Source organism: Littorina saxatilis, linkage group LG1 (assembly GCF_037325665.1).
Source record: "Littorina saxatilis isolate snail1 linkage group LG1, US_GU_Lsax_2.0, whole genome shotgun sequence".
NCBI classification, from domain to species: domain Eukaryota; kingdom Metazoa; phylum Mollusca; class Gastropoda; order Littorinimorpha; family Littorinidae; genus Littorina; species Littorina saxatilis.
The window spans coordinates 38,204,696-38,220,259 of NC_090245.1; the positions used below are offsets into that span (position 1 = coordinate 38,204,696).

At 41.6% G+C, this 15,564-nt stretch overlaps 1 protein-coding gene across 1 annotated transcript in view; it reads right to left on the reverse strand.

The window, feature by feature from the left end:
• The window catches only part of LOC138968897 (mdm2-binding protein-like), a 31,765-nt gene continuing 16,201 nt past the window's right edge, over positions 1-15,564 (reverse strand). Inside the window, exons 9-20 of the mRNA XM_070341573.1 lie at positions 14,918-14,972; positions 14,124-14,244; positions 12,988-13,163; positions 10,593-10,743; positions 10,080-10,244; positions 9,119-9,256; positions 8,437-8,516; positions 7,883-7,971; positions 6,605-7,367; positions 6,186-6,299; positions 3,015-3,080; positions 1-118 (exon numbers count right to left, since the gene is read on the reverse strand). Of these exons, the coding sequence (XP_070197674.1) occupies positions 17-118; positions 3,015-3,080; positions 6,186-6,299; positions 6,605-7,367; positions 7,883-7,971; positions 8,437-8,516; positions 9,119-9,256; positions 10,080-10,244; positions 10,593-10,743; positions 12,988-13,163; positions 14,124-14,244; positions 14,918-14,972 (2,020 nt within the window). The 3' untranslated portion in view covers positions 1-16. The remainder of the gene's footprint in view (positions 119-3,014; positions 3,081-6,185; positions 6,300-6,604; positions 7,368-7,882; positions 7,972-8,436; positions 8,517-9,118; positions 9,257-10,079; positions 10,245-10,592; positions 10,744-12,987; positions 13,164-14,123; positions 14,245-14,917; positions 14,973-15,564) is intronic.

The window sequence follows — 15,564 nt, forward strand, 5'->3', positions numbered from 1 at the left end:
GGGGGCGATCATCTGGTCACTGGAGATCAGCCTTGCTGGCTTTTTCAGCAACAAGACTGGATTTGCGGAGTTTCTTCTTGACCGCAAGATCCTGTCTCCTTCGCTCCAGGTCCACAACCTTCAACACAAATACACAGTACAAAGACAGTTAAGTAAAATGAAGTACACACACTGTCCTTTTCGCAGAGAGCAAATAAAAAAGTTTTTTTGAAATGTTTGCAGTACAAAGTAGTCCTTTGGTGTTCCAGTAATCCATCTATGCTCCAATCCCCTTTTGAAAAAAAACGTTTTCAACAAGCAGTTACCCGGGACATCTCTGTCAATACTTTTATTTTTTGCTTTTATGTGGAATATTTCAGTGAAAATTGAACAGTGCTTTTACAATCCATGGAAAAATGTTTTACAGGATCTATGTATCAAATGCAGGGAACGAGACTCGTCACCGACAGTCTGTCAAAAGCAAAAATCCTCCTACAACAGTTCCGCTCGGTATTCACAAGAGAAGACGGATCGCCTCCCCCACAAATGCATAGTCCCCAACAGCCTCACATCTCCGACCTTGTCATCACGGAAGAAGGGGTTGCCAAATTATTAAGAAACCTAAACCCTTCAAAAGCTTGCGGCCCAGATGAAATTTCCAGTAAGGTCCTGAAAAACTGTGCCGACATTCTCGCGGCACCTCTAACCTGCATATATAGACACTCTATGGAAACAGGACACCTGCCCGCAGACTGGCTAACTGCCAACGTAGCCTGCGTTTTCAAAAAGGGAGATAAAAACAGAGCTGAAAACTACCGACCGGTGTCCCTAACATCCGTTGCATGCAAGCTGCTTGAACACATTATCAGCCACCACATCCATCTTCACCTGGAGAAATACAAAATCCTTACGGACAGAAACCATGGGTTTAGATCAGGCTTCTCCTGTGAAACGCAGCTATTGACGACCATGAACGACTTACAGAAAACAAACAATGCTGGAGTGCAGAGCGACATTATTATCCTCGACTTCAGCAAGGCGTTTGACACGGTCCCCCACTCCAAGCTCCTCCACAAATTGGAACACTACGGCATCAAGGGACCCATACACGATTGGATCACAAGATTCCTGTGCAATAGAACCATGAAAGTCATCCTGGAGGGAGAACACTCAGAGGGAGCAACCGTCGACTCAGGAGTACCACAGGGCACTGTCCTAGGCCCATTGCTTTTCCTGTGCCATGTGAATGACCTTCCTGGGCAAGTGAATTCAACAGTACGATTATTCGCTGACGACTGCCTGTTATACCGAGAAATCCACTCCTTCCAGGACCACATCACCCTTCAAGAGGACCTTGAAAAACTAGAAGTATGGGCCAACCAATGGGGCATGCGATTCAACGCCAAAAAGTGCTTTGTCCTCCCCACTAAGAAAAACACAACGTACATCTACGAACTCAACAAGGAAATCCTACGGCACGTCGACCAAAGCCCATATCTAGGGATCGAGATCTCAGCAGACCTCAAATGGTCTAAGCACATCGCAACCATAGAACTGCGACGAATGGCATACATCTCCCTCATAAGGTCCACCCTCGACTATGGAGCAACAGTGTGGGATCCACACCTAGTCGATGACAAAACAAAACTTGAGCGGATTCAGAAACAAGCGGCAAGATTCATAAAGCGCGACTACCGTTCCCAAGACCCAGGATGTGTAACAAAGATGCTACGGGACCTAAATCTACCATCTCTACAAGAGCGCAGAAAACAACAGCGACTCACCACTCTCTTCAAAATCATTGAGGGACATACCCCAACAATACCTCCAGAAAACTTCCTGAAACCAATAGATAAAGAGAAGAGGAAAATACGGGCCAACACCTTTCCCGATTGCGTAGCAAGTAACATCGTCACCAAGTACTCTTACAACAACACCCGTGGCTACATCATTCCAGACGCCAGCACAGAGCAGTATCGACGCTCCTTTTTCGTGCAGACGGTGGCTGAGTGGAATGCACTAGACGAGCAGGTGGTCCAGGCAAAATCTGTTGCTGCTTTCTCAACAGCAATAAGCAGAGGTGCCACAAGCGGCCCTCTGCTCTAAAATCTAGAGAATCACTTTTAAACCAGCTTTTAAACATTTTAAATTAGGGAAGCTAAAATAAGAGGACTGGGGTCGGCGTGTATGTTGGGTGCTTTACGTCCCTCGTTACCCCCCAGCTCCTCAAACACCCAAACAATGATAGGAAATTGTATAGGTTATGGGGTGTCCTAAACTAGGGGTTACTTGAAGTAACATGTTAGATGTTTTTATGAGGACACACAGAAATTGATAGGTCCTTAGTTTGTTTTTAACGTATAGGCGGTGCGCTCTCACCCCCGTCGCGCAAATAACCTAAAAAGGTTCCAAGCGGCGTAAAATTCCTGATTCCTGATATGTCCTCAGATTCATACAACTGTACCAATGCAGCATTCTACTAAAACAGGCAGCCAACAGGAGTACTTTTGTTCCCCTCCCCCTTGATCATGTGTGCGTGCTTGCGTTTGTAAGAATGCAGGGCTCTCCGAACTGAGCGTCCCTGCGTCTTTTACGTACTAGAAGCCAAAAACAACTTATGACATATTCATGGAGGGGGTCCCGTGATGCACTAAACTTGAAAAGAGCGGGTCTCGGGACACACTAACTTTGTACTGTCAGTACTTGTGTAATCTGCTAGTTGCCATACAAAATGGACAAGCACTTACACTTGGTTGGATTTCGAAGACTAGAAAATTTACTGCGGGATCTGTTTGGACGCACATTTAATGGCAAGATAAATATAAGTGGTATAACAAATAACGAGTTTGTGGACGTCTCACATAACTTCTAAAAGTCCTCCTGGTTTTCGGACCCTCTAAATTTCTGCTGAGGAGGTCCTTGGACCCCCTACAAATTATACCTGGGGGTCCTGAGACCCTCTAGGCAGAGCATCTCTGGGGACCCCTGGAATGTATCTTGACTCCTCAAAACAGTCTACATCCTTAAAGTCTCACCTGCTCCACTTGTTTTTCAGCAATACTCTTCATCTCTTCCTTCAGGTTGCGAGAGTCAGGCAATTGCTGCACACATATAATAATAATTGTCAGTAAGTACTGGTGTCACATGACTGATGTGAACCAGTTGATTGGCTAATGGCGATGCGCTAAAACTGAGTGCGCTAACTTTTCCACAGAGCGTATTCTTCCGCCCGTACTCTCATCCTCAGAATTAATTAATGACATGTAGCTTATATTCTCCACAATACCAAAATACCATAAATGTCCTGCTTCTCAATTAAAGCAGAAGTGGTTTTTTTCTGACAGATTGCATGTGCCTGTGCCACAGTTGCCACTGATCTAAAAATAGAACCCGCTGTGTCTATTTTTCAGTTTCGACTTGCGAAGAATCTTCTCATAATTATGCCGTAGCTTATTATCCACATTACCAAATGATGAGTTAGTATACAATTCCCAGCAGCTAACAGAAAACACAAGTGTTATTCCGATAACGTACCACTGAACTAGATCAGCATTTGGAATATATACGTAGCAGACTAGATTACACTGAAATACGACTGCATCAGTTCAGTAAATGAATGGTTTCCGAATTATTATTTCAAGGCAACAACAATCGGAATCCAAAACGTGTAGGGTTAAGAACGTTCTTACCATGTATAAAACTTATTACCAGCCTGCCTCATGCGTGCAGACGAGCAATTGTTGTTTTTGAAATGAGACTGCAGTGCAGTGCCGTGGTTCGATTGCCCTAGCCGCCTAGCAGACGACATAAACCCCGCAGCAAATTAACATGTTGGACAAACTGTGAACAAACAAACGATGGGGACATAATACGTGTAGGGTTCACAGCATTCTTACGGTTCATATATATAGTACCAGTCTCCCCGATGAGTGAAGATACAACACGAGAAACATACCACATTTACTTTGAAAATGTGCTAACCGTGGCCTTGGCCGGAGTCAATTCAAGGGGCAACACTCTGCACAGTCAATCTGTCGAAGCTCGATGAAGATTTCGAATCGCAAATAACTAAGAGCACAGTCCTTTCTCCGAGTTTAAATGAGGTCTCTATGAAAGATCATCACTTTTTAGCTTAACGCTACACTGGAATTTACCAACAGAAATTAAAACAAGAGTTTGCGTGTGACGAAAGCACGACACACTTGAGACAGCCCACACAAAAGTAGATCTGACACAAACCTGACCACACAGTTACGCCTATCCAAATGCGCGTTGCAAAATGTGCGTTTTGAATCTTCTTTTTTCTCTGGCCTTGGCCGGAGTCAATTCAAGGGGCAACACTCTGCACAGTCAATCTGTCGAAGCTCGATGAAGATTTCGAATCGCAAATAACTAAGAGCACAGTCCTTTCTCCGAGTTTAAATGAGGTCTCTATGAAAGATCATCACTTTTTAGCTTAACGCTACACTGGAATTTACCAACAGAAATTAAAACAAGAGTTTGCGTGTGACGAAAGCACGACACACTTGAGACAGCCCACACAAAAGTAGATCTGACACAAACCTGACCACACAGTTACGCCTATCCAAATGCGCGTTGCAAAATGTGCGTTTTGAATCTTCTTTTTTCTCTGGCGGTACTGACAATATCATTATTGAAACAATCCCAGTGCACTAAGGGATTTATAGAGCAAATCTCGAAAATAATTATTGAACTCAGCGCTACGCGCTTTGTTCAATAATGAATTTTCTCGATTTGCTCTATAAATCCCTTAGTGCACTGGGATGTCTCAATAACTTAAATAATAAGAAACACTTATCAATCAACTGTTCTCAGGAGAGCTTATTGTGATATTTGGTATCGTAACAATGACAAAAAGAGAATAAGAAATATATGTAAAATCTTGAACACAAATCATACTATTCAGACTCGGAGACACAAACTGAAATGTATAAACTCAGTTACTTCACACAGCCATTGAAATATCATGCAAAAAATGTTTCGCTACGTCTGAATGATTCTTTTCAGTGTCGGGTCATTACCTTTCCATTTTTTAAACTTAATAATGTTAAGCTTTTTTTCACAAAAAGAAGTCTTGACTCATTAGGGATTTACTTTCAGAAAAAAATAAAGGGAACAGATGCATAATCTTGCATAATCTTGGTTTGTGGTAACATTTTGGGATTCATAAAAATAAAAATGTGATACTTCAAAAGTGTTCTTAGTAATAAAACAAGTCGCGTAAGGCGAAAATACAATATTTAGTCAAGTAGCTGTCAAACTCACAGAATGAAACTGAACGCAATGCCATTTTTCAGCAAGACCGTATACTCGTAGCATCGTCAGTCCACCGCTCATGGCAAAGGCAGTGAAATTGACAAGAAGAGCGGGGTAGTAGTTGCGCTAAGAAGGATAGCACGCTTTTCTGTACCTCTCTTTGTTTTAACTTTCTGAGCGTGTTTTTAATCCAAACATATCATATCTATATGTTTTTGGAATCAGGAACCGACAAGGAATAAGATGAAAGTGTTTTTAAATTGATTTGGACAATTTAATTTTGATAATAATTTTTATATATTTAATTTTCAGAGCTTGTTTTTAATCCGAATATAACATATTTATATGTTTTTGGAATCAGCAAATGATGGAGAATAAGATAAACGTAAATTTGGATCGTTTTATAAATTTTTTTTTTTTTTTTTACAATTTTCAGATTTTTAATGACCAAAGTCATTAATTAATTTTTAAGCCACCAAGCTGAAATGCAATACCGAAGTCCGGGCTTCGTCGAAGATTACTTGACCAAACTTTCAACCAATTTGGTTGAAAAATGAGGGCGTGACAGTGCCGCCTCAACTTTCACGAAAAGCCGGATATGACGTCATCAAAGACATTTATCAAAAAAATGAAAAAAACGTTCGGGGATTTCATACCCAGGAACTCTCATGTCAAATTTCATAAAGATCGGTCCAGTAGTTTAGTCTGAATCGCTCTACACACACACAGACAGACAGACAGACACACACACACACGCACATACACCACGACCCTCGTTTCGATTCCCCCTCGATGTTAAAATATTTAGTCAAAACTTGACTAAATATAAAAAAGAAGTTTCATTGGTGAGTGATGGAGGGGAGAAGGTTACAATAAGCATTTCTGTTTTTGCCCACAAGTGTGTATGTCTTTCCTTCTTTGCAACTAACCATGACAAAAAACTTGGTGACTTGGTAGAGCTTGGTGAGGCAGGAACTGTAGATGATGTCGCTGGTTGTGACGCCGGCATCCACCAACACCTGTGATACTATCTCCTCCAGTTTCTGCACAACAAAACCAGCAATAAGGATATACGTTCAATGACAGCTGTAATAGATTATTTCAAATAGGAACTCCCACTTGCATCACCTCTTTGAGTCAAAAGTAAATAAATAAATTAAAAAAACTTATCTAACAACAAGTTACAAAATGAAAAATAGGAAGGGAGATGGACGTTGGTTTTTCATTCTTGAAATAAAAACTCCTAGACCATGTTTCCCTCAGACTTTGCACAAGGAACAGAAGAACAGAACTGAACAAACATTACAAAAAATTAAATAAATACACAAGAACAATTAATAAAACTCACCCTCTTATGTCTTTGTGAGCGAGACTCCTTGGATGACAAAGAAGCAAGATCACTGGCCGACCCTTGGCTACTGAGACTTTCGCTGGACAGGCGTCGATCTTGGCCGTCTCCAGAAGAGGTCACAGACACTGAAGACAATGATTTCCTCAATCTGGGACTTTCTCTCTCTGAGCCCATGCTTCCCTGAGCCATCTGACTCAGTCTCCTCTGTGACAAGGGGGGAGTAAAAATGTTGACAGTATGGGGTGCTTGCGGCATTTTTCTGAAAGGTAGTAAGGTTGGGGTGGAGGTGCTAGGCTGGAAGAAGGAAGAATTTTGGCTGCTGGTGTCTGAAAGCAGCAACTCTGGAGACTGCTTCAGCCTCCCATCTCCTCCTTTGCTGAACGACTTCTCCCTCTTCACCCTGGACTGTGGGGCAGGAAAATGTGCACTTTCTTGCGACGACTGTCTGGACTGTGAAGCTGAAGACCCCCTTCTTGAATCCCTTTTGTTTTCTCTTCCAGCAGACAATCTGTCTCGTTGGTGCTTTGCTGACGGCGTAGCTGCAAGAAGAGAGGATGACGAAAGTGTTCTGGAGATGGGGGTGAGCTTGCTCCCACCACAACTGACGTCCATCTCCCGCCGGTGTTGACGTCCGCGGAACCTGAGTGCAGGGACATGGGGTTTCTTGCTACAAACATGGTGGCTCTCCTCCAGTATGATGTGGTCTCTGAACTTTTGGTAGAATTGTTCTTGTTTCTCGCATCGCTTGATGTGCTCATAGCTGGCGAGAAAGAAATGTCACTACAGTGGAAAACCGACACAAATCTGAGAAAATGAAGAGGGAGAGTACTAAAATGGTGGTAAATTTATAGATGGACAAATTCTTAAAAAGGGGTGTTGAGTGTTCCACTGGATAAAATTTGTGTTAAAGTTGCAGGAGAGAAAACATTTCTAAGTTATGATAACTCATAACCTTGTGAAGAAAATTGAGGAAAGTGTGTACAATTCATTTTTCTGAAAGGGAACTTGGACAAACGATAAAAAGGTGCTGCTTTTACATCCAAATAAATAACATGCCTGTAACAAACTGGAACACAATGTATGTATTTTCCCAGCTAAAAGATGAAATAACCTCAAGAGAACAGCATAAACAAAATAGTCCTTCCCCTTTTTCGCTTCCAACCCAATCCCATCCCCCCAATCCTACCCCAAAGGATAGCGTTCAGACAAAAGTTAAACAAAGAGGAAAATAAAATATAGAACTATAGTATCAAGAATAATATTAAGTAAACTTACTAGATGTCATGATACTGGAGATCTTTGCAGGCTGGCCACTGCAAGGCTTTCTCGTCATAGCTGTACATACGCTGAGGCCGCACAGCTGGCTGAACACAAGCAAACCAATTTTTGTCAGCAACAATGTTTTCACCACTACAACATACAGTGAGAAAGGTATCAAGAATTTGGAGATCTCCAAAATTTGTATTCTTTTTGTTAAATTAATAAATATGCACTCCGAAACCGAAATTGTTCGTCTACAATAATGTTCTATGAATCAGGACTCCCACTGAAGAAAAGCAAAGTTCTGAAAATTCTAGAGGGTCCTGAACAATTCTGACATTTACATTCAAAATGTTGCAGTCTGATGCAAATCTCAGCACATGAATAGGTTTCTCAGCAAAGAGCTTTGATGAATGTTATGCTGTCCTTCATCAGCCCCCCCCCCCCCCACCCCCAAAAAAATAAAGAGACAAATGCTGCAACTTAAAAACAGTTGTATTACACACTATAGGTCCCAACAGGTATGACAGAACAAACCTCTCAAAATCCGTTCAAATACAGTGTTTTACCTTCACAGGTGAAAGATCGTCCTGAACAGCCGAGCCATCTGGTTTGAACCATTTCAACATGTCTTTGGCATCCAGTGAAGCTGCATTGAAAACCACTATATAGTAAGGCTTAGTATGGTGCACAGCCAAAGCAGAGAATATAAAATAAATAAATTAACAGGAGCACAACATAACACGGTATTCTAAAACCATGTAGATATGCAGCACTATTTTTCGGCTGTTAATATGAGACAGGAGGACTCACTTGTTTACAAAGGATTTAGCATCATACATAAGCAGGGAGTCAAAAAATTGTAGCATCCTTCCATCCTTTTCAAAATATGTATCACAACAAAATAAAAAATATATCAAAACACTGGTTTTTTTCTCAACCTTGATGCCGAGCTACTTGACAATTTGTAAAATGACTTTGCACAGCAATGAAATAAACCTCTAACAAAAATGAACATGCACATACTCCAGATGTAGGCAACATACAGCTCAGGCCAAGGGAAAGAACAGAAAATCAAAAAGAAAACAAAATGCAAGAGAATAAGCTGGAATAGATTTAAAAAAAACTATGATACAATGTACTTTCAAAAGCTGACCAGAAACTTGTGCAGGTACACATTTACTGGTGTTCCTGCCCACCAAAGATAGAAAGTAAACTTTACAACATGTTTAAGACGTGACATGGACTCACAGTCATCAGGCCCGAGTGGGGATGACAGCATCATGCTGCAACTTTCGTTGGACTGGTAACGTCTCAGCACCTTGGCTTTAGACTCAGTGTTAGACATTGCTCGCCTCTCTGGCCACTCTGTAACTGGCCCCTGCAAGTCTGGACAATAAAAACAGAATTGTGTATGCATCAATGAAACACTGCATGGGTGCAACCTGGAAAATTCCAAAAACCGGCAAAAGTTGGGGTCCAGCTTTTTTAGTATTTAAAATGCCCAAAAAAAAACTCTCCTGGAACAAAAACATCGGCAGCCGATGAAACCAAAAACCGGCTGCCGGCGTGTAGCCGGCAGAGTTGCACCCATGACACTGTTTGACTGATTTGCTCTCTCCATGACTGGTAATTCGCCTGCAGAACTGTTCATTCCCTCTTTCTCCTTTCCATTGCATGTTCGTTTTCCTCCCTACCCTTGCTCTTTTTAAGACCCAAGCTGGGTTTTTTTCTTACTCCATATCCCCTTTACAGTCATCATTTCACTCAAGTTAAAATTTTCTTTCCCGCAAAATGCAGTCAGACACTTTCCACTGCAAAAATACTTGCTCCCCAGCTATCCTCAGAGGCTATCAAAGACTCATACTGAGTTCATTCTACATGTGCAGGAGTGAAACACTGTTGTGCCAATAGATGATGTTTGGAAATAACTCTGTCCGGTTATCAAAGAGTGAATTCTCTTGCTCTTAGTGAGTCAAACTTTTCCATGTGACATTATAGGCCAGTCCCAAGCGAGGGGTGTGTCTAAAACATGTGAACAAGGAGCACGTTTTGAAAGCTTGCCTCAATAAACGCAAGAGTATTCATTCTTCCCGACCCATACAAATCCGACAGAGTTATTTACGAAATCTATCTTCAATACTCTTAAAGTAGCACAAACAAACTCAAACTTAAGTGAATAACGAAAAAAACGTAAGTAATATCTTCTTACCTGGGAAAACGACAAAGTCTTTGTGGGTTAAAGGTTCACTTTCAAGAAACTCTCCTGGTTCCTGTTGCACACCCTGCTGAAGAAAAGTCTCCTGTCCCTCTATGATGCAGTTGACAAGATCCTCCGTTGTTAGTGCAAATTCCTCTCCATTCTTCTCACATTTCTCTGTGAAATGAAGAAATCAGAAAACGACAAAAAATTATGTCTGCATTTCTCAAAAGAGCAAATCTCAATTTTAACACTGCTGTGTCCTTGGTAAGTGGAATCCAAGGTGCTTGCAAATGAAATTGTTGTGACAATTGTTAACCAAGAAAGTCACAAATCAAGCAATTTCTACCTATATTAAAACAGACAAAGAAATGGGTATATGGCAGCAAGCCAGCCTCAGTGTGTCCTTGGAAAACTTTACATCATATTTAACTTCAGCAACGACGGACATCAGAAATATATATTAATTCATCACTTAAACCTAAAAGGATGAATCTGACATTAAGCATTTAAAGCCAGCTATACTTTTCGCATTGTTGATGAGCTGAACCACAGACTGCAGCCAAACTTTGTCCACTGTGTGGAAGTCAGAAGCAGCCAAAAGTGGCAAGTTGTACACAGCTCTCTCCACCCTGTCAGCTATTTCCTTGAGTACCTTAGGCTGCTTCTCAGATGCCTGAAAAGATAACGAAACAAGAGTTATTTTCTTCATCCTAGTTTGACATTAACTATTGACATGATAAATGCCAGACACACTTGCCTTCTTTATGGGACGGTGCATGCTCTGTTTTGGTGTAGAGTTACACCATGGGGTACCAGGCTTAGTCTTACATTTGGACGAACAAGCATAATTACAAGATCTTCATAATGCACAATGATTGCTGTGCGTGCTGTGCACATGAAGGTTGGTGTAGGCACCGATGAGTCTGCATGCATAAAGCTGACTCTGAGAAACTGTAACAAATTTCTCTTCCTGGTCCAAGACCAAGCCATGAACCCTGGGACCCAAGACACGTGAAAAAAAATACAGTATCTATTTCACTAAAACTCTTCTCAAAAAGTTGCTATGGGATTATTTATCAATTTAAAGGGCAGCTGTCGGCTTGCCTGGCCTCAAAAATGCACGCAAACACGCGTTTAAGAGTTTCCCGAGTTGATTCAACTAAAGACTGTTGATTTGGTCCAGAAGAAGATACTTTTATCATTAGTTTGAAACCATGAAAATGAGTGAAACTTTCTGCTAGTTCTCACAATCCGCAAGAAAACGAAGCAGTTGGCAGGCCGAAACGACTCAAAATCCGCGACCGACAACTCTGTCAGCACAAGAAGAGACGCCGCAGCGTTAGCCTGGCAGTGACGTCATCCGAGGAACCCGATAAGGCCGCTGCGAAGTTTACAGTACAATGCAGAGTACAGCTGGGCATCGGTAATGCTGTACGCGTGATTGATTCTTGCACAAAGTAAAGTATTAGGGTGGTGGTATCTTCTCAGGACCCATGTTCCCATCTTCTCTTCTTTGATCTGACCAACTGCAACCTTCACAAGTTATTTCTAAAGTGGTTCCCATGCTGTTGCTACTCCCCCAGTCCACCCGGTTAAACCATAAAGTTGCTCAACCACAGACCCTCGTGTCCCTGGTCAGCAGACACTTTACACTGAAGAAGGTCCGCTTGAGGTGTCACGCCAATTACCGTGTACGTGTGAGGTACTGAATTCAAGACAAAAACCAACTCTGTCGGTGAGAAACTCTAGGAAAGAGATAATGACAATACCTCTTCAGTTACTCACTCAAGTAGGTGGACGAGATAAGATAAAGGGAAGAGAGACGAAGACAAAGATGAAACAGTGGATCTTGTGTGGAAAATGGGGGAGGGGGGTTCGGCCGCAAAAAAATCAAAGATGAATTTGTCAAACTGTGATTGTGATGGTTATCGTGTGTGTGTGTGTGTGTGTGTGTGTGTGTGTGTGTGTGTGTGTGTATGTGTGTGTGTGTGTGTGTGTGTGTGTGTGTGTGTGTGTGTGTGTGTGTGTGTGTGTGATAACACGTATATGTGTGTGTGTGATAACACGTATGTGTGTGTGTGATAACACGTATGTGTGTGTGTGATAACACGTATGTGTGTGTGTGTGTGTGTGTGTTTGTGTATGTGTGTGATTGATTACACGTGTGTGGTGTGTGTGTGTGTGTGGTGTGTGTGCGTGTGTGTGTGTGTTTGTGGGTGCATGTGTGTGTCTGTGTGAGTGTGTTTGTGTGTGTGTGTGTTTGTGTCCCTCGACGCGTGACACTATATGCCAATAAGTTGAACAAAAACAGGGTTCAAGTGGGAACACCTCGGCTGAACAAAAGCTGGAGGGGGACGGAAGACACTTCATAAACTCCGTTTTTTACTGCGAAATTTTGGCCTGGGAGCAGACACCCCATCCTAATTTTCTCTTCACCTACCTATGAAGTATGCTTTAGGGCTTGACAAGACAACCCGATTGCGCTCACTACACGGTATAAAGAGAGCGCCGTTCAACCCGGCCGATTCCTCGGCTGACGTCACGCGTCCAAGGGAAGTAATTTTCGAGCGGGCTGCATTGACTCAGCCAAGAATGCAAACTTTCTTCGATTAAAGACATTGTAGCATGTCTAAAATCTTCGGACTTGTGTTATCAAGCTGTTAAAATCACCAAGTAACTTTTAAGTATAGTTTCAGTTACATAAGAACTCATTCTGATGAACAGACTTTGAGAGCCACAACCCAACAGCTGCCCTTTAATGCAACATGTACATCACAAAAAGTAAATTTGAGTTCCAACAAAGTAAAATTTCCTGATGTATAAATCTTATCAATACCATCAGCATTTTTTTTATGACACAAATACCTTGCTCCAACCCTCTTCTCACCACGCCCAGCTTCCCCCTCCCTACACATACCTCAGTGTTACAGTCAAAGCTGAAATAGCTGGCCTTGTGAAGTTCCTCAAACACAGCAGGGCACACTTCAGACGGCGAGCGCATGACAATGGTAGTGAGCTGACCAGTTGCACAATCTGGGCCAGGTAGCAGCAAAATCAAGTGCTGTCTGCATGAAAGAGGTTCTTTTTCTGGGTCTGCACAATAGAGAAAGAGAACAGGGATTAAACCAGAACATGGGCCATTTGACTTATTCACCATAAAAATCAATGGGTCATTTTGAAACTCTGTGTCTATATCATTTTTTATGTCAGAAATTGATCGTTTCCAAGCCAAAATGATTGATCCAATCAATGTTCATGCTTAATGAACCAAGGATCCAGAACTAATTCCCAGCACAAACCATGTGTGAATAAATTGTTTGATGGGAATTCAACACAGTGCTAAGCAACAGCAAACTGCTTGTGATTAGGATTTATGTAACAGATCCAGCAAACTACTCTTAACAGAGTCATTATGGATAAAGAAAAGTTACAGTGTTAGTGATTTCAGTTTGCAGCACAATAGACTTTCTTTCTTTCTTTGGTGTTTAACGTCGTTTTCAACCACGAAGGGTTATATCGCGACGGGGAAGGGGGGAGATGGGATAGAGCCACTTGTTAATTGTTTCTTGTTCACAAAAGCACTAATCAAAAAATTGCTCCAGGGGCTTGCAACGTAGTACAATATAACCTTACTGGGAGAATGCAAGTTTCCAGTACAAAGGACTTAACATTTCTTACATACTGCTTGACTAAAATTTTTACAAACATTGACTATATTCTATACAAGAAACACTTAACAAGGGTAAAAGGAGAAACAGAATCCGTTAGTCGCCTCTTACGACATGCTGGGGAGCATCGGGTAAATTCTTCCCCCCAACCCCCGGGGGGAGCACAATAGACAAATTCCATAAATAACTCCAAGTGTGGAGACTACTAGTGATTGGCTTATAATTTCATGTGGAACAGCTTGTCCCAATGTTTCCAAAAGAAACAACTCTTGCACAAAACATACAAATCTAAAAGAGGTATTTCTGAAAATCATCTATAACCTGTCAATAGCAAGAATCCAACAGCAAAAAAAAAGTGGGGAAAAAAAGAGGATTTTTTTTGTACCCAATGTTGGTTTTCCTGTGGTAGCAACTCCCTCTTTCCATGCAGAGGTTGACAAACCATGAGCTGCTGCCAGCGGAACACTGAATTTCTCGTGCAGAGGAATTCGCAGTAATAAAGCTTCCTGTAGTAAAAATACGTAGCACTGTTAGTACAACTTTAAAAACATAAGTATGACAAATCCGGAGAGAAAACATTCACTTTTCAAACAAATATACTACAGAAACCACTGCACACCTATAAAAACTGAAGAAACACTTTGCAGCAAACCACCAATCTTCTAGATAACCAAATTTAATACAACACATGTACTTACACAGATAACCACCCTCTATTTCTGAATACTCCTGTATAAAATGACAAACAATGTCTGTGACATGAGTTAACAATGTAATATGCATGCTCACTCAGAGATACCATTCACAATAAACAATTGTTTGTTTGTTCGTTCATGGGCTGAAACTCCCACGGCTTTTACGTGTATGACCGGTTTTACCCCACCATTTAGGCAGCCATACGCCGCTTTCGGAGGAAGCATGCTGGGTATTTTCGTGTTTCTATAACCCACCAAACTCTGACATGGATTACAGGATCTTTTTCGTGCGCACTTGGTCTTGTGCTTGCGTGTACACACGGGGGTGTTCGGACACCGAGGAGAGTCTGCACACAAAGTTGACTCGGAGAAATAAATCTCTCGCCGAACCAACGGGGGGACAAACTCACGCTGACAGCGGCCAACTGGATACAAATCCAGCGCACTACATCCCCGCCCTACACTTGACAATAAACTTGCTTACCTGAGGAGTCAACAAGTTGGCTAGCTGCCCAAATTGAGTGTCTGCATTCAGATGGCTGACGCTAAGGAAATATACTTTACAGTCAAACATGTCTATAATGACCAACCCATGGGGCCAACTAAATGTAAACGTTTTCCTTTTTTTACAGACAGGTGTTGGTTATAGAAAGGTGAATTATACAGGAAAGAACCTTGTCAGGGTTACTTTGAGGTAGTCATAATGGGCAGGTTTTTGTTACAAAGAGATGCAGGTTGCCAGGGCAGACTCGACTGTACAGACAAATGATTGGAAAGTTCTTCAAGCAACCAAACATTGACAATTAATTATGAACCAATTTTATTTTGGAGCTCATTTATAAAGTTTGCAGATATAACCACAACAGAAATATACATGTATAATTGGCAAGGATTTTCCTTGAACAAAAAGCAGAGCAAAAAACATTAATCATGTATTCTAATTCAGGTCTATCATTTTGCAAAACATCAATATCTCTCCATAGCCACCTTTCCAAGTTCTCATACAGTGAAACCATTTTCAAGGACCTTAACAAATCAGGTCGAGTCTCAACATTTTAGACTGTCTGAGAAAGTAGAGTCTTTTTGTGTAAGAATCTTGAATGAAATGCTTAACACTATTAAAACTTGAAT